General features: G+C 51.4%; 1 protein-coding gene across 1 annotated transcript in view; it reads right to left on the bottom strand.

Annotated features, from left to right (window-relative positions):
• Positions 1–25,072, bottom strand: part of LOC148123666 (vomeronasal type-2 receptor 26-like) — a 98,743-nt gene that overhangs the window by 67,239 nt on the left and 6,432 nt on the right. Inside the window, exons 5-6 of the mRNA XM_087919119.1 lie at positions 24,019–24,319; positions 14,747–14,953 (exon numbers count right to left, since the gene is read on the bottom strand). Coding sequence (XP_087775245.1) covers positions 14,747–14,953; positions 24,019–24,319 — 508 coding nt within the window. The remainder of the gene's footprint in view (positions 1–14,746; positions 14,954–24,018; positions 24,320–25,072) is intronic.

Below are 25,072 nucleotides of genomic sequence, written 5' to 3' on the forward strand. Positions count from 1 at the left end.
CGCCCCCCTCCGCGGAGACGCCCCCCTCCTTCCCGCCCCGGGGAAGCCTCGCAGCGTCGGGCGCAGAAAGCCGGGAGCAGCAGTTTCAGAGGAAGAAGGACGCATGCGCGAGCGAACGTTGCCCGTGGCAGCTGGAGGGAGAGACGATTCCACCTGTGAGGCTCTTTTCCAAGGAAGGCCGGAAGTAGGCATTCCTTTCCGCTCTAGGACCTCGCAGCTCTCTGGCCTTAACCCTTGTGCTGCGCCTCGATCAGTCAGGCTTAGATGACGCGGACTACAGAACACACTGCTCCTCCCCGCAGCCCCCCCATAAGGTCCCCGGCGGTGCCTGCACGCCAAGTCCCCCCAGCGCACCCCCAGCAGTCCAAGGCGGGGCAAGTCGGGGGGGGGGGGAACCAAACCAAAGCCAGATTGCCTCCTGCGACCCCCGCCCGCCCATCCTGAAGCCTCCGATCCTGGGCGGCTTCAGAGGGCGAACAGAGCATGCGCAAGAGGACGTTGCCCGCAGTGATTTCTGTACGGGGGGGGAGGCGAGAATTCCACGCGGAAGGAAGCGGGTCCTCCTTTCCGCTCTAGGATGTCACAACTCTCTGGGCTTAACCCTTGCGCTGCACTCTGCTCTGGCAGGCGGAGATGAGAGATACGACCTCTATATCACCCACGAAGTACGACTACAGGGCGTCCCTGGGCCTTTCTCGAGGGCTGAGCTCCTCCGTGTCCCATCATCCCCTCCCCGCACCCGCCTGGTCTCAAGGCCGCTGGGATTGGGGCGCAAAGGCGCGTCCCTCTCCTGCCTCCCTCTCGCAAGGGGAGCTGCCGTGGCTGGCCGGGACCACCAGGGGGCGCCCTCCGCAGGCGGCCTGCGAGCCTCAAGAAAGGGACTGAGCATGCGCGTCTGCCTCTTGCGCGCCTCTGCTTCTCCCGCTCCCCAGCCTGATGGAAAGTCCCGGGGGGAGGGCGGGGGGAGGGCTTCTTCCCGGGTACATTGTGCCCCCCCCCGCCCTTTGCACCTAGATATGCGTCCCCCCCCCGCATCCCCCGGGTCCAAGTGGGTCTGGCAGGGAGGACCCTCCCCAGGAAGGGGGTCCCGCCAGAGGGCAGGCTGGAGCGGGGCGGGGGGCTCGCAAGGAGGGGGAGGGTTTCCTATCCCCTCCGAGCCCCAATCGCAGCCAGTGCAGGAGTTTCTCTCCTTTTGGGCTTCTTTCCCACTTGATGCCAGGAACGTTTGGATGCTCTTTGGGAGGCCCGGGAAGGAATCTCGCCGTTAGGGGTCTCCCCACAAATGCCAAACAAAAGGTGGGGGGTTGGCCACTGTCCTCTCCTCCCCTCCCCCAGACAATCCAGGACTTCCCTGCAGGGGAGCAGCTAGTGGCAGCATTGCTGGGGGTCCCATGCACAGACTGGGAGGGGGGCGTTTTGGGAGTGGGGAATACCAGCCTTCCCCCCCCCCCCATTCTGTGTGTGAGTGTGTGTCCATCTGCCTGCCTGGCCCTTTCCGGCCCTTCAGCTGGACTGTGAGGCTGGTGGGTGAGTCCAGTCCGAGACTCAGCCTGGATCCCCTTGGGACGCCCCCCTCAGCCAGGGACCCCGGGAGGAGGAGCTGCCCAAAGGGACGGAGCAGATGGGCAGACGCCCAAGAATGTGGACCCTTTCTGGCCAAGAGAAAGGGGGGAAACCCCCCTTTGCAAACCAGAGGAAGAACCAGCCCAGCCAGGACTGACTTTGGTGGAAGGCGGCTTATCTGGGGGGGGGGGAGGGGGGAGGGGCAGCTGCATCCCCAAAACTCCCTTTCATCTGGAGGTGTTTTTCCCCTAAAGAGATCCCAGATGACTGCGATCGGCTGGAGAGAGGAAAGGATCCCCCTGGACCACAAGGGGAGCTTCTCTCTGTCTGGAGGGGGGGCTGAGGGGGGCTCCCTGCTCTCCCCACAGACACCATGCCAGCCCCAGGAGGGGAAGGGGGGCGTTGCAGAGCAGCAGGGGGAGGGGAAGCCCCCCCCCGTCCTTCTGGGAAAGGGGCCTGGGGGGGACTCTGGCCCAGCCCCTCAGGACAAGCAGCCCCCAGGAAGGAGGAAGCACCAGTCTGGGGCTCCCCAGCCCCCCCACTTCAGGGAGGGGGGCTGCCAGGAGGGACCCTGAGAAATGGGGCCTGCCTCCCCCACCCTCTGCGGCCGAAGTAGGAAGATCCCCCAAGGTTCAGGTGGGGGGGGCTGGGGGTCCCACTTGGATCCCTTCCCGGCCCCCCTGTCCCTGGAGACAGGAGCTGGGTTTGGGGTGGTGGAGGAGAGGCCTTTGCCCGGCTGAAGAAGGAGGCTCCTTCCTGGGGAGCAGAGCTGCTCAGGCCCCCTGCCTGTCCCAGGCCTCCCTGCCCGCCTCTCCTGGGGCCAAGACCGGATGGAGCAAAGGCCTCCCTTCCCCTTTGCTTGGCCCAGATCCCTTCCCTCCTCCCGGTTCAGGGCTGGCAAAAGGGCCGCAGAGGGAGAGGATCCAGCCCTTCCACCCCCCCTTCCTTGGCTCCCAGGCTGGAATGGAGGGGATCCCCCAGACAAGAGGGACCCTGCACAGCCCCCCCCCAACAGCCACACTCCATGTGTGTGCGTGTGTCTCTCTCTGGGGGATCCAAGTGGGGACCCAGCCCAGGTAAGGAAGGCAGCAATCTCCCAGGAGGCCCCACCTGCCTCGCTTCGTCACAGCCGCACTCTGGGCCTTTGGTCGCCATTGTGGGTCTTTGTGTTCAATGGCTGCCCCATTTGGGAAGAAGGCCTCCAAATGAGCCTCTAGAGGGTCCTCAACTGACGACCATAATGGAGCCCCCCACCCAAAGTGCTGCGGCTCCCCCCCAGCGCCTGGACAAGGACCCTGGTCTCTCCTCCTGGGCCTCCATTGTCCCCCCAAGAGAGAGGAGCCAAGGGGGGGGCTCCCAGGACCGAAGTCCCCCCTCATGGAGGGGCAGGAACCAGGACGGGGGGCCCAGCTGAGGGAGGGGGGAGCTTCCCAGGAGCAGGAGGAGCTTCTGGGGGGCAGGAAAGGCCCCTCCAGGCCACCCTTCTCTCCCCTCTGCAGGGGAGGGGGAAAAGGGACAGTGGTTGAGTTTAATGTCATTGTACCTTGTTCAACAAAATCTTCAGTGCACATCATAACCATGAAAATAAACACAAACATCCTTCATCCTCCACACACTGAACCGAAACCCCACCCATGACATCACACCAACACCGCACTATACAGCAGAATTCAACAGAGCTCCTGCCCTGGGATGGAAGTTGTTTTTCAGCCTATTTGTCCTTGTTGTTATTATTCTGCACCATCTGCCAGATGGACATAATTCAGAAAAAGGGTTTCCAGGATGAGATGGATCTTTGAGGATGTTTTGAACTTCCTTAAGGCAGCGGGAGCTCTAAAGCTCTTCCAAAGAGGGGACAGGACAACCCACGATCTTCTGGGCAATGACATTCACCCTCTGGAGTGCTGTCCTATCTGCCCCTGTGCAATTGGCAAACCATATAGAGGTGCAGTCAGTTAAAATGCTCTCTATGGTGCAGCGGTAGAAGGTCACCAGCAGTTTCTCATTCAGTGGTTGTTTCCTGAGAAGTCCCAGGTAGTATAATCTCTGCTGGGCCCTTTTGACCAGGGCTGCAATGTGAGCACCCAGGTCAGGTCCTCTTTTAGGGTAACAGCCAGAAACTTAAAACTGGCCACTTCCTCCACTCGGTCTCCGTTGATAAAAAGGGCTGGAGGTCTGATCTGTTCCTTCTATAATTCACTATAAGCTCCTTGGTCATATTGGTGTTGAGGACCAAGTTATTGTCTCCACACCATGAAAGCAACTGGACTGTGCTGTCCAGACAGTATATAGTTAATTGGGGATTGGGAGCTGTCCCCTTAAGGGAATGTCTCATGGGAAATGTAGTTAATGCATCATGGGAAATGTAGTTCATGTCATGTGGTCACATCTGTAATCCTGATTGGGCACTGAATTGACTTGGTTGGGTTGGGGGAGTTGCCTTTCCTCTTGCTTGGACCCCAGCAGCGTGATTTGGACATTAGATGAATCTCGACATAACTGTGAGTTATACCTTAAGAATGCCTTGTGATGCAATAAAGAAACTTTGTATGGAAGCCTTGATAGAGATTGCCTGACTGTCTTTATATTCAGCCAGCAATTGAAAGACAGAACAGGGTCCACCTCATCTCAGTAGGCAGACTCATCCCCCCCCCATGAGCCCCAGCACCACCCAGTTCCTCAGACTTCCCCCCAAGCCCCATCTTTCCTGCCCCTCCCTCCTTCCCCCAGTCTGACAGGAGGGGGCCCACTTGGGGCCAGAGGGAAAGCGGCTCCTCTGCTGACCGACAGGCCCAGCCAGGATGCCTGGAACCGTCTGGATGGAGGGAAACCCGCTCAAGGTCCCCTGAGTCCCAGCAGAGGGGAAGAAATCGGGGGGGAGGGTCAGAGAAAAGGAAAAGGAAGATGGGAAGGAACTGAAGTCAATAGATGAGGAAGGGAGGAGGAAAGGAATAAGAAAAAGAATAGGAAAAGGGAAGGAAAGGAAAAGAAGGAAAGGAAAAGAAAAAGAATAGGGAAGGGAAAGAAGGGAAGAGGAAGGAAAGGAAAGGGAAGGAAAGGGAAAAGAATAGGGTAAGAAGGGAAGGGAAGGAGGATCCCAGAAGAAACCAGCATGGTTGCACAAAGACCCCGATAACCTGAAAGAAGACAAGAGAGACAAATATCAAAGGCAGAATCAGGGAGACGCAACGAAAGCAGACCCCCCATTTTTAGGGAAACCAGAAAATCAGAGGCTCCGAATGAACGAAGCCAAATGCTGAAAGGAGGAAAAAGAGATTTCTTTCCAAAGGAACGGGGGGGGACTTGGGGGTGGCAGGGATGGTCGGGCACCCTGGATCTCCCCGGGAGAAGCACTCCAGGGGGCGGGAGAGCAGCAGGGGGAGCCACCCTGGGGAGGGGGAGGGGAGCCCACCCTCTCTTGGGGGTAGGGGGTCAAGTGACACCCCCTCCCCCCACCCGCTTCTCTGCCAAGAGATCCCAACTGCCCCCCAAAAGGCTCTGAAAGGACCTCTGGCCTTCTCTGCCCCCCCAGTCTCTCCTCAGGGGCGGCGGGGCTGAACAGCCAGGAGGGGCAGCCGGGGGACCCTCCACTCCTGCCTTTTGCCCTGGCTGTGGGGCTGAGGGGAGCCGTGGCTCCCCCACCTCCCCCCCAGAGTCGGGTCCTTCATCCCGCCAACCACAGGTGGCAACGCCGGAGGAGGCGAGGAGCCTCGGGGGCGGAGAGAGAGAGGAGAGAAGCCACTCCAGCTGGAGAGACCTGCCTTGCATTGGGGTTCAGGTAGGGCGGATTCCTCCCCGTCCGACCTCCGTGGGCTCCAGTCACCTGGGCAGCCACAGAACTGGCCCACCTGAGCGACAGGAGGACCCCCTAACCCCTCCCCCACCCCACGAGGCCTCCGTGCGCAGGCCTGCGAGGCCATCCAGATGATCCCCCGGGGCCCGGAAGCCACTGCCCACTGCTTGGAAGGCCGGGGACAGGAGGGGGCTGGGATACCTGCAGGAGCCCCCCTCCTCTCTGAGGGTCCCTCCCTGCCCACTCCACCGAGCCAGAGGGGGGCTGCCTCCGGGTCCCCTCTCTCTAGGACCACCATCCGGGCAGATCGCCTGGCACCCCTTTTCCAGAGCAGCCCCGCCGCTGAGGAAGAGGCTCCCTCAGGGGATTCAGCCGCCCTTCCGCCCCCCCTATTATTTAGGGAATTGTGTTTGTGGCTTTTTGTCCTTTTTCCACATAGCAAAACATTTACTATGGAATCTGTTATAAGACAAGCTGGAGGCTATTAACTTGCATGGATTTTAAAATTATTTTTTTCCTTTGTCGTACATCAAGTTCCATTTCTACAGTGACAGTGCAATGTCTGTTTCAGGTCTTTTTTAAAAATATCCATCATATTATACACCCTGATTATGACCGTTACTCCTCATTGTACAAAGGAGCCTCTTTGGAAGAGACTTAAGATCGGGCGCCGTCATTGTAACCATTGTTCTCCTAGTTCTACCACAGACCCAAAGGAACAAGGAGCGCTGTGATGGGATGAGACGCTCAAAAGAAAAGGCACCTTTTGACTTCTGGTTTGCAAGTCTTTGGCGGCGGCAGGAATCCACGATCGTGTGTGGTTCCTGATGCGCTCACCGCTAGAGTACCCCCGATTCAGCTGGATTTGGGGGTTAATAGTAACCCCGTAGAGGAGACTGAAGATAGGGGAGACCCAGCAGGGGTCCGGGGGAATCGCAACCCCCCCTCCTCAGCTGGCTTTACTCCCTTTTCCAAAAGCGGTGGAGCGGCGGTCAGCAATGGTCGCCACAAAAAAGCTTTCATCCGAACAAGAAAGTGCAGGAGGAAGCTGAGAAAGTGAAAGTTTTTGGCTGAACCAGGATAACAAATAACATCTAAACACCCTGGAAACTTAACTTCATTAAAGATACATTGTTTCCAAAGAAGATCGTAAAAAGCGGCGGAAGAAAGTTTAAAAGGGAAAGTTTGTTTTCTCTCACTCTCCTTCCCTACGGAAATAGCAGATGGAAATCGGAAAAACCTGTTTCGGTATCAAGGTAATTAAATTTGAAAATCAAAGCCAAGGGGACATTAAAGATTTCTGAACATTGGAATTAAAAAAAAAAAAATCTTTTTTCTATAAGTGGGATGGGAGAGGTACAGAATTAATATTAAGACTTTGCTGGAGGAGGCTGCTTAGAGCTTATAAGATCAGAGTTGAATTGTAATAAGACTTCTAAAAGATATACTTTGGAACTTTACAATTGAACTGTACCCCAGGAAGAGAAAGTTTAAAAAGAAGAAAGTGCTAAATGAAATAGCTTGTGTTTATTTGGATTGCTTGGTGACTTTGGGACTATTTGAAATTATTATTTGAAAGATTAAAAACTTTTGGGTTGTCTAAAAAAGTTTTCACAATGGCATTATCTGTTGAAGAACGGAAAATGGAATTTAAAAAGCTAAAAGAAGAGGAACAAGAAGGGAAGGGCTCTTCTGGAACTGTTTTTCATTTCTTAGAAATGGCGATTTCTACCTATCAGAAATTACAAGAACAAGAAGGCTGGGATGAAGAAGAAGAAGAAGAAGGCATCTTTAATGAACAAACAACTTCAGTTGGGGAAGAAAAGGGAAAGAGAATAGAGAATTTAAGACTTAAAAAAACAATCAAAAAAGGGGAAAATAAGGTGAAAAATTGATACAATGTCAGGAAGGAACAGAAAAGAGAAATACAGAAGAGAATGGAAACTAAGAGGGTGGAGATCAAGAGATGGGGATAAAAAGACTAGATCGGAGAAGAGAGGAAGAGAAAAGGGGAAGAGAAGTTATAAAGGTTTGAAACAAGGTGTAAAGAAACAGGATTTTTTCAGAGATAATGGGTAAAAATATAATTACAAAAGAGATTCTGCAAAAGTACATGACTGTATTGTTGTATTTTTATTTGAAACAATGTTAGAAAACTGGATCATTATATGATTTAATAAAATATTAAAGGGAATGTGTAAAATGCTTAGATTTAATGATAGAGTTTAATTTGCTATGGATTATTGTTTTAATTATATTATAAACTTATTATTTTTCTATTTTAAAAAGTAGTATGTAGCCTTAGAATGTGCTAAGCAGAATCAGAATGAAAATTATATATTATTTTAAGTGTTAAATTTAGGGGAAAGATATAAAGGCATCATACTTCAATCAGTGATTACAGGAGAAATATTGTGTTAATGAGAAAAGAAGAATGGATAATTGAAACAGAACGGACAAAAGATATAACATAATGATTTAAATTGAGATGAAATAAATAAAATAGAATTAAGAGAGTGAAAAGAGAGGAGAAGCCACATAGAAAATACAGAATGGTAAATAAGATGTGAAATGGTATATAAAGTGAGCATGAACTTGATTTATGTCTGTACCAAAAGATGTAACCCGGGACCAAGCTGCTTTCCAAAAAGAAGTTTTATGTTTTCATGTTTTGTGTTCTGCTTGTGTATGTTTGTTTATTGAAAATTAATAAAATTTCTTTAAAGAAAGAAACAAAAAGAAAAGGCGCCTTTTACCCAGACAGGCGCTGAGAAAAATGTGGGGGAGGGGCTGAGAGCTCCAGCTCCCCTCAGAGAGGAGCGGCGAGGGGTTTTGTTGGGGGAGGAGGGGATGAGGATTTTGGGGTCCCTGGAGGGGGCGTGGCTGGTCCAGGCCAAGGAAGCGGGGTGGGCGAGGAGAAGGGGAGAGCCGGGCTGTCTGTCTGGGAGGGCGGGAAGGGAGGGGCAAGGGGGAGGGTCCAGAGTGTTGGGGGTGGGTCTGGGCGGGGGGCCGTGTGGCAGGGCAGACGAGCAGGGGGGCCTTGAAGAAAGGGCAGGAACGAGAGGGAACCTGGCAGCACCAGGCGGGGGGGAAAGCTCTGCTGAAAGGCCGAAGAGGAGCGGGCCAAAGGGGCACTGTTCTCTTCGACGGCTCGGCTGGCAGAGCACCTGGAGCCCCCCCTTCTCCAAATCCCCCCCCTTTCCCTTCGTGCTGCCTGACAGTGCCAGAAGTCCGCCAGCTCCGAGGCCTCTGCCGCCCCCTATTGGAATCCCGCTGAAGTGCTGCCCCGCCCTTCCCGCAGGAGGCGCTCTTCCTCCCCATCTTCCAAGGGGGATCCGGGGTTGCCAGGAAGGGAGAGTGGGGGAGGGAGGGAGGGAGAGACTGAGAAAAAAAAGAAAATAGATTGAGCAACCTGTGAGTTAGCCCAGTCTTGGTGCAGGGCTTTAACGCCTCACAAAAGGGAAGAAGGGAGACCACTATTTTCCAAGGTTGGAAGTTAAAGATGAAGGGACTTTCATTCCCAGAATTCCCTGCCCAGCATGAGGAAGTCCATGCATTGTTGGGAGGGGAACTCTGGGGGTTGAAGTCCATTCCTCCTCAAGTTTGAAAAACTCGGATGCACACCAGCACTTCTCCATGTCCTGCCACTATTTTGGGGAACAACAAAGACCCCTGAAGAGACCCTCAGTCATTGGCTAGCTTGCAGAATGCAGGAACCCTGGTTTCTTATGGCCATCAGAAGTGAAACAACCTCTCCCCCAGCCCCCCCTCCCTGCCCTCACTAGGGAGGGGGCAGACCCCTTGCAGACCCCCTGGCACTGCAGGACCCCTGTGTGCCCCCTCCTCACAGCACAATCCCCTGCCAAACTCTATCCAAATCCAGCCCATTGGAGGCCACTTGACCAGTGAGGAAGAAGCCAGGCCCAGAGACGCCCCTCAGCCTTGCTCAGCTGGGCGGGAAGGTTGCCCGGAAGCCCCCAGGGGAAACTGCTCAGAAGTGGTTGCCAATGCCTCTTTCCCAGGGCTCTGAGAGAGCGGCTGGTCCAGAGCCTCCTAACTGGCTTGCCACCCCAGGCAGGACTGGAACTCAGGGCCCTCTGGGATTGGACTACTACCCCACCCGACTGACTCTTGTGAGATCCACACAACCCACTGAACCCGGTCTATTCCCAGTGGCTGCATTCACATCTGCACCTTTTAACCGTGATGACCCAAAGGGGCGTGGCACAAAGACAACCCAGTCAGATAATCAGTAGGAGTCCCTTTATTAGCTTTGACTTTGCCCCCAATGTGGTGGTTACCTTCTGGGCTGGAGGAAAACTCTCCCAGGAACAGCCTTTGGCTGCAGAGAATCAAGACCAAAACATGGTCAACAAACACTGTAACTAGAAGTCCAATCAAGGCAAGAGGAGGTCATCAGTTTGGCAGGGCGGGAGAAGGAATTCCAGACTTGAGGCATGGCAATATCTCAACATGGTTGGGAAGACGCCAGGAACACAGATAAGCAAAGTCAACACAAGATAAACTCACGTTTCCTCCCAGCAGACACCGCACCCAGCTTGCATCTCTTTTAAACTCTCTTCCCAATGGGGTGAGCCTGTGGTGCCAGTGCCTCGAATGCCCCCTGCCACCTCTTAGCGTCCCCAAGGGGGCCATCAGAGGGGCACTAAGAGGCAGCAGGGGAGCGTTCAAGGTACTGGCCCTGCAGGCTCACCCCATTGACTGTTGCACCACTCCAGAGTCGGTGCCTCAAATGTGGTCGCGGCAGCTTTGCTCTAATTTCCCCAATGTGCTGCCGTATTCGAGGCACCGGTTTCAGAGTAGTGCGACAGTCAATGGGGTGAGCCTGCGGGGCCGGCACCTCAAACACCCCCCTGCCATCTCTTAGTGGCAGGAGGATGCTGCAAGGGCCATAAGGGTCATAAGTCACTTGGTTCAGTGCCGCTGTAGCTTCTCATGGTTGTAAGTCGAGGGCTGCCTCTTTCATGAAACGATCAGTCTCTCTGGATCGAAACAAAAGCTCCCTTCCGCCACCTGAATGAATTCGACTCAAGAAAGGTGGGGAACCTCTCACACCATCTCCAAGATTTTAGGGCCTCCCCGGACAAGTGTTAAATCCCATCCTGAACTCTGGATCGCTTTCACTTGCTTGGTCTTGCCCAGTCACCTGGGGCCTGAGACCGTGCAGCTCCAGGAGTTTCTCTGGATACACCTCAGGCTCCTTTGCCCTCTCACTTTCTTCCCCTTCTCAGTTAAGGTGGCTGACATGCTGGAAAGCCAAACACGGTCCCTGGCAGGTTCATCTCAATGGAAAAGGACTTTTCCCACAACCAGTTTAACACAGGAGAATTATAGTTCTTCTGAGAATGGGATGAAAAGAGAGAGTCTGCTTTGCAAGAGTGGAACCTCCCACTCCAACGTTGTCCTCTCTGTAGCCTGGTGATTTGTCTTGGGAATGGGAAAGACTCCTCTGGCTTCCATTTTGAGAGGGTTTCCACAGCAGATCCCCTCCCCCAGATTCAAATGGGCCCCTAGCCTCAAAAGGTTGCCTCAGTTGGGTTACATTCCCGGGTTACATTCTTCGTACAGACACAAATTCAGATTCATGCTCATTTTTATATTCTATTCCATATCTTATTACTATTTTACATTTTCTGCATGGCTTCTCCCCTCTTTTAATTTTATCAATTTTATTGTAATTATCTCATCTCAATTCAAATCATTGTATTTCTATTTTTTGTCTGTCCTGTTTCAATTATCTATTATCTTTTCTCATTAAACAAAATTTCTCCTGTAGTTACTGATTGGAGTATGATGCCTTTATATCTTTTCCCTAAAGTTATAACGTTCAATATAATACATAACTTCCATTCGGATTCTGCTTGGTACATTCTTAAAATACACACTGTATTCTTAAAAAAAGAAAAATATTAATATTAATATTCATTAAAATCTTAACTTCTTTAACATTACTTTTCAATTAAATATCATACTTCTATGGGAACAATTATAAGCTTTCCATAATTAATTCCCCTCCCCTTCACTTATATTTTATAAAACATTAACTAATTAAAATGTTCCTGTTCCTTCCTAATTCAATTTTCTTATTTATTTTATTTCAATTATTTTATTCACAAACATTTCACTAAATTACACTAACTATTTTATCCCTCATTTTAACCATACGTTGTTTTCTAAAGTTATTTCTATTACTAATATAACAATACAATCTTATGTACCTTTACAGAATCCCTTTTTCAGTTAGATTTTCACCCATGATCTCTAAATAGGTCCGGTTTCTCTATATCTTGTTCCAGTCCTTTGTAACTTCTTATCCTTTCCTTCTTCCCTCTCTTCTTCTCTCTCCCCTTTTCACCCCCTTGTCTCTCTACCTCTATTTCTCTCTTCTTTATTCCCCTTTTCTGTTGCTTTCCAATATTATACTTATTTTTTGAATTATTTTTCTTTTCTTTGGTTGTTTTTTTAAGTCTTACGTTCTCCATTCTCTTTCCCCCCCTTTCCTTTTTCTTCCCCACATAAAATTGCTTGTTCATTAGACATGGCTTCTTCTTTGTCTCAGTCTTCTTGTTTTGCAGTCGTTTCTTGTTGTTTCTCATAGTTCCAAATCTCCATTTCTAAGAATTGAAAAACGAAGCCAAAAGAACCTTTCCCTTCTTGTGCATCTTCTTTATACCTTTTCAGTTCCATTTTCAATTCATCCAGAAGTGGTGCCATTGTATAAATTTTTAAACAACCACCCAATTGATTTTAGTCATTCAAATATAATAAACAAGAATGCGAAGATCACCAAATAATCCAAATACATGCAAGCTGTTTCTTTTTTGCTCTTTTTTTTCACTTTCTTTTCCTGGGGTTACTATTTAGTTGCAAAGTTTCAGTTAAAATGTATCTTTTAGAAGTCGAGTTCTTCTTCTTCTGGTCGAATTCTTCTTTGCAGTGGCCATTTCTGACCACCGCTGCAACCGCCTTCGGGAAATGGAGTAATGGCCAGCTGGGGAGGAGAGATGCGGCTCTCCTGAACCCTGCTGGCAGTCTCCTCACTCTTCACCACCTCTATGGGGTGGCTTAGCCCTGAAACCAGCCAGCTCAGGGCGCTCCAGCAGCGAGCCCAGACAGAAACCCTGCAGGATTGCGGATTTCTGCCTGCCACCGAAGCCCTTCAAACCGGAAGTCCAATGCCCAGTCAGTTCTTATCATGCATGTGTGGCATCGCCTGCAGCCTGCTTTTGCCCACTCACCAGGCCAGCCATTGCTGCATGCCTTCTGCTGTGTCCCTGCCTGATCTCCCTGGGTGAGTGAGGCTCTGCAAGCTCTGGGGCCCAGACACCTACCTGCCAGTACCAGTCACCTTTACCACACACCCCGCTTGCCTTTTGCTCCTGCCACCCACCACCCTAACCCCCAGCAGATAAGGCCCAGCAGCTGCGGTGAATCCGGGGGGGGGGTGAGATGCAGACTGGTGGGGACCAGAGCTACATTTCGCTGTACTGGAAGACATGTGGAGAGGCTCGTGTTCTCCTACTGCTGGGAGAGCAAGAGAGTCTTTCCTGGCACAGCTCCGGGTGGCAGAGAGAAACAGGATTCAAGAAGGCTGCTTCTCTGCTGCCCAGAGCCACCTGTTTCCCTATTGGAGAGAAAGTTGCAAACTTTTTCACTGTGCTGGGAAAAACTGTCTTGCTTTCCCAGCAGCAGGAGAACATGAGCCTCTCCACATGGGATTAGCTGGGATTCACGCAGCTGCTGGACCCTGCCGGCGGTGAGGCAGAGGTGTGGGGGAGGGAGACCAGAGAGCATGGACCATTTGCCTACCATCCCTTCCCTCTTCCATGCACAGCCCCTTTGTTGGACCCAGAATAATCACCCCTGGTTGGCCCTGCCACACCCACCCGGTTGCACCCATGTAGGCAACAGGCATTGTCATTTTGAAGTTGAGGGAGAATTTGGGGAAGGAGTTGGAGGGTCCTGCAGTGGCTGGTACAGGAGCACCATTGAGAAGCAGGGAAGTGGCCTTCAAGTGGTCCGACCTGGTGTTCAGGCTGGAGGCGAGCCACCGGAAGTCAGACCACTGAGAGAAAGGGGGATTGCCAGGTGGAGCTGCCCTCTCCTAGAAGAATTGGGACCATTGGGGTAGTCCTAGGAATTGGGTGAGTCAAGCCGCAGCTCCTTGCCTTCTTAGCTCAGGGAATGGCCACTTTCTGCAGGAGGGGGACTGCAGAGGGGGCAGGTCTACCTGAGTGACTCCTCCAGTGTCTTCGCCGGATTATTTGGACACATACAAGTGAGCGCAGTTAAAGGCACTGCTGTTGCATGTGAGCTCAGGCCTCAATCCGTGGCTCCGTAAAGCCAACACCAAAGAAGTGGGCAATCAGGTGAACCTGTGGTGCAATTCTCATTTGGATCTTGGCCGCTCCAGGCCGTCCGACCTCAAAACCCTTTAGGAGCTGCCATTCTCAGGTTTCTACTCGCCTGTGCTTGGTTGCCCCCTCTTCATCCTGATGAAGCGGATGGCCCTGCCCCTCACCCTCCCCTCTCTCACCTGGCCTAATAAGGTGAGTGTGACGGAGGGGGCTAGCAAAGCGGCCGGGTCCCTATCTTCCCCCTCTCTCTCCCATTCTGTGTATGTGTGTGTCTCCCTGAAAGCCGCGGCATGGCCAAGCCAGCAAGCTCTCCTTGGCGCTCTTCGTTACTTCTTTCATTTCTTCTTTTTGGAATCCAGACTGGCTGAACAACGATCACTAGACCGCGGTGGAAGTGTCCCTTCGGGCGACCCTCCTCCTCCTCCTCCTCCTCTCATAAAGGGTGGTTGTGGCGGGGCTGGGAGGATGCATGCGCATGGGGAGATGCTCCTCAAGCAAATGCCAAAGCACAGCAAAACCTGGTATGGGGTGGGTGGCTGCTCACTTGAGGAGCGAGCATCTCCCCACACAACTGCACCCTCCTGATCCATCCACAGCTGCCGGGTGCGAGAGGGGGAGGAAGAGGAGGAGGAGGAGGAGGAGGAGGAGGAGGGTAGCCCAAATGGACGCTTCCACCACAGTCTGGCAATCATTGTTCAGCCAGTCTGGATTCGAAAAAGAAGAAATGAAAGAAGTAGCGAAGAGCACCAAGGAGAGCTTGCTGGCTTGGCCCAGCCACAGCTTTGAGGGAGACACACACACACACACACACACACACACACACACACAGAGAGAGAGAGAGAGTGGGGGAGAGAGAGGGGAAAATAAGGACCGGCCGCAAAAAATCCGGTTTCTCCTGCCCAGATTCAATTCTCAGTGAAGGTCAACCACCTTTGGGGAATAGCATCAGCCCTCTTGAAATGGGACCTCAGGCTTCAGAAAACAGAGAGAAGCCACCAAAATTTTCTCCTACCTTGTTGAGCAGCTTTAGCCGTGAAAGAACATCTTGCTTGATATAAAGTCTCTGTCTTACAAAATATGCCAGAACCATTCTCCTGGGATCATCTCTGGGCAGGAAGCCCAAAATGCCCAGATCTGCTGCTACCTCTCCATTTGGGTCCATGTAGAGTTCAAAGTCTGAAATATTGACCAACTCATTCTTCTCCAGAAAAGGATGGAACTAGAATGGGAACATGCAGCAATTTTAAAAGCAGAAAACTTTGTTTCTTATTCCAAACGCTTTCTCACATTTGAATCTTTCTTCTGTCCTTGTCTAATTTACACACATGCTTCATTAGGAAAAATATATGTTACCCCTATTTTACAAGTGAACGAAAAAAGTTCTCCAAAAATTGTTGATCATATTTTGACAATATAGATTTTGACAAAATATAGTTGAAAAACATAAAAAGGAGATTTATGAACTCCCTGAAAGCAACAGGTTGTTTATCAGAAACACGGATTTCTGAAGAAGAAAATTGTCAGGGTAATCCTCTCCAAGGAGGCTCAGACAGGAAACCTGAGCTAGGCCCACTTCGCTGTAATGCTGCACTGACAGGATTTGGGGAGTCAGAAAGTACAAATCTCCCACCGACTCTTTTTTATGCAGCTGTAGGTGTCCTCCTCTTACCTGGTTCTTCCCCAGGCAGAATCTCTCCTCCACCCCCCAAAAGTCATTCCCTCATATCACTGCCCTTTCTAAATGGGTTGTGGGAAAGGGGGGGGATATAACTTATGTGCTCTATGCAAGTTATCCTCACATATTATTGTATTTCCTAAATACATTATGGAAATACTGCTGATATAACTCGATCTCAGGAAAGAGTAACAAACAATTTTGTGATGTGATCGGAAACCCAGTTAAGTGAGGGGTGGATGGTATGATAATTAAGTGGATAAAAACTGATTTTAAAATGGTACTCAAATAATCTTTAGGTTTTTTTTAATCTTTGTCATGAAAATGGGAAGATACAACATTTTGTCGTTAAGTCATCAATTTTTCTATGTTGTCATTAATATAAGATTTATAACAATTCTCAGGCAAATATACTTTTATGTTATTTAAACATTACCAACTTTCCAGAAAAATATTTCTGATTTCTCCTAGAAACAACTGTATGACTAAAAAGCAGTAGAAAACTACCTGGATTTTAGGATTTGATAAATTATAGTATCTCATATAAGAACATTATTGATGCACTGGATGAAGGATTGTGCCAAGCTTAATAAGTATGCAAGGGAGCCAGTTTGGTCTACTGGTGAAGCCCCTGAAGTAGAAAGCAAGAGGCTGTGAGTTCAAGTCCCGCCTTGGTCATGAAGCAGGCTAGGGGATTTGGGGCCAGTCTCTCAGCCCAACTCAACTCACAGGGTTGTTGTTGTGGGGAAAATGAACACACAACTACTCATTGGTACTCAGCCCCCATGGCTTCTGCAGGGAAGGGCTTTTAAGGATGGGGGATGAGTTAGTGCACTTTCTGAACTCAAACAAGGTCTCAAAAATCTGGAAATCCAACAAGAATGGGCTGCTCTTCCCAAGAATGTTTATTTTAGCAGCCTTTAGAGCAACGAGATATTTATATCGAAAAACCCTGCCAAGAGTCCAAAGGGAATTAACCTCCGAGAGCTGCAATGGAGTTCCCAGAGCCGTTTCAGGGGACCGATACAAAGAAAGAGCGCCTGAGCTGAGACTGGGCCCCTGTGCACAAGGGTCCATTTGAACTGCCGCTTACGCAGAGGTGGTATTCAACTGGTTCTCACCGGCTCAGGTGAACCGGTGGTCACCCCTGGTAGGCCACACCCTCGAACCGGGTTGCCTGCTTGTCATAGTTGCTCTCCTAGCTTTCCCTACTGTTCTGTAGACATTTACATTCTTGAAATCCGGCAACCCTGATTGGATGAGCACGCAGACACCGGATTGGTCGAGCGCGCGGCACTGATTGGCTGTTCGGAATCGACCGCGATTGGCCGAGCTGATCGCGGAGGATTCGAACGGCTGTCATTGGCTGCGGCGCCTGGCACCAGATCCATATAAGCTGCAGCATACCCAGCCGCACTTCCACTTGTTTTAAGCCTTAATAAATGAGCTGAACTCAAGTCACTGCCTCACGTCTTTTGTGCGTATCGGCCGATACGACACTGGCGACGAAGGTGGGATTCTGAAACAAGTCCCACACCGCACGTGGCACGCGAAACCGCAACCGGCAACATGGCCAGCAGCACCGTGCCACCCGTTCCCTTCAACCAAGCTGCTGAGGACTGGGAATCCTACATAGATAGATTCCTCATGTTCTTGGAGAGCAGCAATCTCAAGGACACGAATGGGCAGAAGAAAAGGGCCGTCTTCCTGACTCACTGCGGGCCCGCAGTGTTTAAAATGGCGAAAGCCCTCGCCAAGTCCCTCGACGTGAAGGCGATGGACTGGGCCGATCTCGAACCCCTGCTGCGAAGTCACTACGCGCCCGCCGTGCCCACCTTCATCCGCCGACACGATTTCTACCGGCGTGATCAAAAGGAGGGCGAGAGCATCAGTGACTTCATGGCTGATCTACAGGACCTCTGGGGCCTGTGCGGGTTCACCGACCTCGACGAAGCCCTGCGAGACCGCGTCATCCTCGGCCTCAAAGACCCCATCCTGCAGAGCCGGCTCATGGCAAGGGGCGACATATCCCTCACCGATGCCCTCGCCGAGGCCACCGCAGCGGAAGCAACCCGGAGATCAGCGGCCCGGATGCGGCAAACAAGCACCACGGAGCACCCAGCCGCAACCGAGACGACTCCGACTCCCGAGAGGCAGCCCGAAGCCAACCGCCGAGCGACCACCTCCACGCACCACGGCGACCTCGACTCCCCCACCGACTCCGAGGACGACGAGGAGGACATCCACTGGCTGCAGGCAGAGCGTGACCGGCGCGAGCACGAGGTTCCAATGCGCCGGGTGCGGAGGCGAGCACCCACGGTCGGAATGCCGGTTTTTCGACGCGATATGCCGGCACTGTGACAAGCGGGGCCACATCGCCAAGGTATGCCGGTTTAAAAGGAACTACAGCCCCCGGCGCCGAGACTGCAGCCCGCGGAGCCGAGACGGCACCCCCCCGAGGAACCGAGACCGCAACCCCGAGAGCCGATGGAGCCGGGAAGGGAGGAACTGGCGTTTCAACGAGGCCCAGCAATGCGAGGAAACCCACCAGACGGTCGTCATCGGCCACTCGTCCAACTGGGATGGCCGGAAGGTCCACGTGGAGGTGGCCATTGCAAGATGGAAGGGGACTCCGGGTCCTACCTATCCGTGGTCGCATGGCGGGAAATCAAACGCCTAGTGCCAACCATACAGCGGCGCGAGCTGGAAAGCCAGAAACTCATCCTCAAGGACTACCAGGGGAACTGCATCCCCGTGGTAGGAATCGGACACTTCAAAGTCACGTTCAAAGGGCGCACCGAGATACTTCCCCTGACCGTCGTCGATAAGGACCGCCCCAGCCTTCTGGGACTCCAATGGTTCGCGCCATTGGGAATAGAGGTGACCGGCACCAACCACGTCGCCGAGGCGGACTGGGAGGAGCAGCTCACGCGGGATTTCCAAGAGGTCTTCGATGGCAGCCTAGGCAAGTACCGAGGGGCCCCGATAACCTTCAGCCTAGACCCCGCCATTGCCCCAATCCGCCTCAAGCCCCGGCGAGTACCCTTTGCACTCAGGCCCAAGATTGACGAGCAATTAAATAAGCTCATCGAACAAGGAGTACTCGAACCAACAGACCATGCCAGGTGGGAGACCCCTATAGTCACCCCAGTAAAACCAGACGGCTCAGTGAGAATTTGTGGTGACTATAAGGCCACCCTCAATCATGCGCTGCAACAGAGAGCCTACCCCGTCCCAGTAGTGTAGCACCTCCTCCACTCACTGGGGGGGGGGCAAGGTTTTCGCCAAACTCGACCTGGCTCAAGCTTACCAGCAACTGCCGGTCGATGAAGAAACTGCAGAAGCGCAGACCATAGTCACCTACCATGGGGCATTCCGCTGCAAGAGGCTCCAGTTTGGAGTCAGCGTAGCCCCGGGGGTGTTCCAAAGTTTAATGGAGAGGCTCCTCCAGGGCATAAAAGGGTAGTGCCCTACTTTGATGACGTGCTGGCATCAGCGGCCGACTAAAAACAATTGGAAAACTGTCTGAGGGAGGTACTGCAAAGGTTCAAAGACGCAGGGCTAAAAGTCAAGAGAGAGAAATGCCAACTGCACACAACAAGAGTCGAATTCCTAGGGTACCTCCTAGACCAGCATGGAATCCACCCGACAGAGGGAAAAATCAAAGCCATCAAGGAAGCCCCAAGGCCCAGAAACAAAACCGAATTACAAGCGTTCCTGGGGTTGATTAACTTCTATAATGTTTTCCTGCCCCAAAAGGCAACCACGGTGGAACTGTTGCATAGGCTGCTCGACAAGGCAGCCACCTGTAATTGGGGAAGGCGAGAAGAAGACGCATTCAACAAAACAAAAGACCTGCTCACATCGGACGCTGTTCTCATCCAATACAGCGAGACACTACCCCTCACGGTAACATGCGACGCATCCCCCTTCGGCGTTGGAGCTGTCCTCAACCACACCCTCGCAGATGGAAAAGAAGCACCCATCGCCTTTTTTTCAAGGACTCTCTCAAAACCGGAAAGGAATTACAGCCAGCTAGATAAAGAGGCCCTGGCAATCGTCGCAGCCGTAAAGAAGTTCCACGAGTACCTTTACAGCAGGACTTTCTCCATCATCACAGACCACAAACCGTTGCTCGGAATACTGGCGGGGGACCGGGCCACTCCGAACATCCTATCTCCAAGGATGACGAGGTGGTCCGAATTCCTCGCCGCCTACAATTACCGGCTAGACCATCGCCCCGGTAAGTCAATCCCGCATGCAGATGCATTGAGCCGCACACCGCTGCCCGACCTGGACGCTGACCCAGCACCCACCATGTCCACCCTGAGCATAGAGACTTTACCCAATCTCCCCCTAACCGCGTCAGACATTGCCCTGGCAACAAATAAAGACAAACGTCTGGCGTGGGTTCTAAGATGGGTGGAGAAAGGGTGGCCGGAAAAGGATGATGATGAGCAATTCAGAACCTTCCGGAACCGCCAAACAGAACTCTTCACACAAAGGGGTTGTTTACTGTGGGGGGACAGAGTCATAATCCCGGAAAAACTACAGAAGAGAGTCCTGGACATGCTGCACGAAGGGCACCCTGGCATCGTTAGAACAAAAGCCCTGGCCAGAAGTCACGCCTGGTGGCCAGGGATGGACAAAGAAATCGAAGCCTGGGTGGCATCGTGCAAGCAGTGCCAAGGATCCAGACCAAGCCCCCCCACCGCCCCGGTCCTAGAATGGGAAACCCCCAGAGGGCCATGGTCCCGGATTCACATAGATTTCGCAGGACCCACCAGAGGACACACCTTCCTAGTGACGGTAGACACTTACTCCAACTGGCTGGAGGTAAGCAACATGAGAACAACCACCACAGAAGCTGTCATCAAGGAGCTCAGCAAGCTATTTGCAACCCACGGCCTCCCTGATGTCATCGTATCGGACAACGGCCCCCAGTTCACCGCACTGCCCTTCGAAAGATTCCTAGCAGAATGGGGGATCCGCCACGCGTTGACAGCACCAGCTCACCCGGCGGCGAACGGAAGAGCGGAGAAAATGGTCCAGTTCACGAAAAGGACAATTCAAAAATTCAAAACCGGGGAAATACAAGATAAAATCAACAGGATGCTATTCATACAACACATAACCCCGAACACAATGACGAACAAGAGCCCAGCGGAGCTGCTGATGGGAAGAAAGCTGCGATCACCACTTGACCGCCTGCACCCCACATACAACCCAGAGAAGCCCCCCGACTCCACCAGCAAGCACCGGGCGTTCGCACCAGGAGACGCGGTCTATGCGAAAAACCTCACAGGGGACCCACTCTGGATACCGGCAATGATAACCCAGGTAACGGGTCCCCGCTCGTACCGACTACTGACAAACGACGGGCGAGCATGGAAACGACACATCGACCAATTACCGTCGAGAACCACTGCGGGAAATACAACCGACACGCAAGCACACACAAATAGAGAACCAGAAACAGAGGGGGACTGCCAAGACACCAACCAAGAGGGGAGGGAAAACCCCAAAGAACAAAACAGACAAACCCAACCAAAAAGGAACCAGCATTACTCACCTACCGAAGCACCAGGGAGCGACCCACTCGAAGTCTCGCCCGGAAGGAGCAGCCGAGCCAGCTCGACCAGCCCGGGAAGCCCAAGCGGGAGCAGCCAAGCCAGCTCAACCAGCCCGGGAAGCCCGAGCGGGAGCAGCCAAGCCAGCTCAACCAGCCCGGGAAGCCCGAGCGGGAGCAGCCAAGCCAGCAGCTCGACCAGCCCGGGTAGACCAGGAGGGAGCTATGGAGAGAGGCCCGACTCACCCTTCCAGGTGGTTCCATCGACGAGGCGGAGAGCGACAAGGATCCCAACCGAACCAGCCGGCAGCCAAGAAACAACTAATCTGCGGAGGTCCGGTCGGCCAGTACGGAGACCCGCCTACTTACGGGACTACGTTACGTAGGACCGAACCAAGAGGGGAGGGGTGTTCTGTATGAACATTTACATTCTTGAAATCCGGCAACCCTGATTGGACGAGCGCGCGGACACCGGATTGGTCGAGCACGCGGCACTGATTGGCCGTTCGGAATCGACCGCGATTGGCCGAGCCGCCAGATCCATATAAGCCGCAGCATACCCAGCCGCACTTCCACTTGTTTTAAGCCTTAATAAATGAGCTGAACGCAAGTCACTGCCTCGCGTCTTTTGTGCGTATCGGCCGATACGACACCTACCACATGGTGGCTGTGGCGCAGATCGGGCAGATGTCCCAGGACTGTTGCACATGCACACTGTGTGTGCAGCAGTGCATGTGCTACTAACACAGTGCACATGTGGAGCAGCCCTGGGACATCTGCCTGCCTGCCCGCCCTCCCAGATTACGTTTCCTTACTTCTCCCAGCGGATGCGCCTCTTCCAGTCCAGCCTGGCCCAGCCAGCCAGCAGGTGGGTGGCGGATGTCCCGGGTCTTCTCACCCCCCTTGTCGTGATATGCCTGCAGGAGCCCCTCAGGCCAGCTGAGGCGGGAGCCGCCATTCCCAGGCTTCTACTCTCCCATGCTTGGTCGACACCTCTTCAACTTGCCTGAAACAGCTGGCTCTGCCCCTCATTCTCCCCTCCCTCACCTGACCTGAGAACGTAAGGCGGACGGTGGGGGAATAGCGAAGAGGCTGGGTCCCTATCTTCCCCTCTCTCTCCCCGACTCTCTGTGTCTGTGTGTGTGTGAGAGAGACAGAGGGGGGGGGAGAGAAGAAAGAAAGAAAGAAAGAAAGAAAGAAAGAAAGAAAGAAAGAAAGAAAGAAAGAAAGAAAGAAAGAAAGAAAGAAAGAAAGAAAGAAAGAAAGAAAGAGAGAAAGAAAGAGAGGGAGAATGGAGAAAGTGAATGAGATATATGGATGGATAGATAAATACATGGAAGGAGGGAGGGAGAGAGAAAAAAAGGAGAGGAAGTTAGGACACAAACCCTGGCTTCAGAAGACTCTTTGAAGCAACACAACAATCTAGGGCTGGCATGCAATGAATCTCGGAGGTCATCTAGTCGAACCCCTGCTCCAGCAGGAGATCCTTACAGAATCAAAAATAGCAGGGTTAGAAAGCTCTGTGTGTGTGTGTGTGTGAGAGAGAGAGTGTGTGTGTGTGTTTGTGTTTATGGTTGTCAAAACTCCAAAAACAGGACAAGTAGCTCTGGGGAGATCAGTCATAAATTAGAACACTTGCTAAGCAACTGGCCATTAAGCGAGGACCAATTGTATTTGGTTTGCCAGTCACATGGCCACTAGGCCATGCCCATCTGGTCACGTGACCATCAAGCCATGCCCACAAATTCAAGCCATGCCCACAGAACCAGTAGTAAAAAAATTTGAATCCCACCAGTGAGTTCACAGCCTGCTATGCGGCATCTCCTATCAGGACTCAGGGATTCACTTTGTGACGCCTCTCCTAATATCTGGGAAATACGGAACTCTTTTATGTTGAACTGCAGTTATCAGATCAGTAGGAAGGAGTTTCTCTGAATGGAGCCAAATTCTGTTCTGCTTTAATGCAAAATTATGTATTTATTTATTTAGGACATTTATATTGCCACATATTCGCACATGACTCAGCATTAGGCAGACTCTAACTGCCCATTGACTGTCGTTTATTTTTATTTTTCTCCATTATTATTATTAATTGTAATGCTGGTCTCTGACTGTACTAAAAGTGGACTGGATGAAGGAGGAAGCTGTGTTGGAGACATTTGCCATCTTGAGTTATGTGTAAATAAATACGTGTTTATGAACACAATCTCAAAATCGTACTTGACTGCAACCTGAAACTGAGTCTTGAGTGGAGACAAGGAGGAGATTATGAGAGCAGCTTCTCCAACTTACAAAATCTCTCAGTTGGACAAGGGATAATTCAACACTCTTCCAATGACTGAAAGAGGTGTTGGGAGTTAAAACCCTTCTCATTCCTAGGAAAATAAAATATTTTAGGATATACTGAAAAGACACAATACATTTCCCCTAAAAAGAAAAGTAGAAACTCAGAGAGCCTGAAACTCAGGCCCCCCACACTTGCTAATGGACCATTACTCTGGCCTAGGGCAGTCTATTTTACATAACAAAGATCTACTCCAGGTAAAGCTATATAGGAATTGCCCAAAGCCATCACCATCATCCAGCCAGGCTCAACCAAGCCTGGGACTCAGGACAGCCTACAGAGTTGTCCCTGCATGGCCCCATGGGAGCCTGACAACCAATCAGAATACAAGCTCCAATTCAAATCCCAACAGATGGCATAAAACAGTTGCACTCTCAGCATCTCAGCCCTTCTTTCCTCAACCAAGGCATGTGCTCCTGTCCACCATTAAACCATCTTCCAAGCAGTCACCATGTTTCCAGCGTCTTTCTTCCCCACTTGGAACTGAACCCAGAAGGAGATTTCTTCCAACAGAGGCTAGACAGAAACTTCAGATCTGCTCCCTGTTATTCTGGAGCGTCACACAGGAGAAATTAGATGGTGCAAATCTCTTGACCTTTTGCAGCACAAAAAGGTTGAGATGTTCCCCTCCTTCTTCTTTGGGTTCCTTCTCCAAATGATCTCAGATTAATGGATCCCTATCGGGACCCCCCATACCTGCCATGGCTGCAGCCTCAGAGCCCCCAACCTCTTTTCTCCCTCCTTCCTTCCCCTCCTCGATCTGGAAGAATAAGCGGAATTCATGGCCTGGGCCAGAGTCTGAATGATACTGTAGCGATGATGGTCATTTATGATCCGTTTCCTGTTTCTTTTCTCCTGGGTCTCCAGTGGGGCTTTCTGGGTGCATCTTCTGCGGCCTTTGACAGAAAAGACGTGCTTGGAAAGGGAACAGCGGAAATAATGATCTTGAAACTGATCTTCCACAAAGAAATGGGGTTCAAAGGCAGCATCTGTTGGCCTTGTTTTTGACAGATAACCAAAACTCGAAATAGTATGGATGTATTTGAGAAGTCTGTCCTTCTTTATTGTATACACTGCAAAATTTGTGAGGATCCAGACTTTCCCTTCAATGGCTCCTGGCAAATGCATAAGTGCTTCATGGAAAGGAAAAATTCTGTTCCAGATGGGAATATATTCTACGAAGTGGACAAAGACGTTGATTTGTCTCTACTTAGAAAGGGCCTCCTTGGGGGGTACTGTTTGTCCAGTTGCTGAAAATCGTTGTGATAAAACCACACAAATTCCATTCCTGACAAGCATCGGAGGGAAAGTCCTCATGAAATTATCTCCATTTTCTGTGTCTGAAGCAAAGAGGCCAATCAGGGTCCATCTGAAACAGAGGAGCAGCCGGATGATTGCTGGGTAGTGGAATCCTTCTTTGGGGAGCATCTGGTGGAAAAAGGGGAATTTCCTTTTATCACTCAGAGCCTCTGAAGGAATTCCAACAGTGATCTGAAAAAGTAATGTGGTCCAGATCAACTCCAGAATATTACTTATTGACAAACCCAATTTTGTTTTGATGAATATATAAGAATAGTTTGTTCCTTAGTCATGGTTTAAAATATTTAAGACAGAATATTAACAAGATTGTCTATAAAAATGGAACGCAAAATCATATTAAACAAAAAAAAACAATAAAAAATGCAATGTAAATATCTGTGTCACCCACACAATTCCCACAATTAGATTCAAATTTGCAGATGTTAGATAA

Source organism: Pseudonaja textilis, unplaced genomic scaffold, assembly GCF_049901715.1.
Source record: "Pseudonaja textilis isolate UNSWEBS1 unplaced genomic scaffold, rPseTex1.2 PTEXSCF26, whole genome shotgun sequence".
Lineage (NCBI taxonomy): Eukaryota > Metazoa > Chordata > Lepidosauria > Squamata > Elapidae > Pseudonaja > Pseudonaja textilis.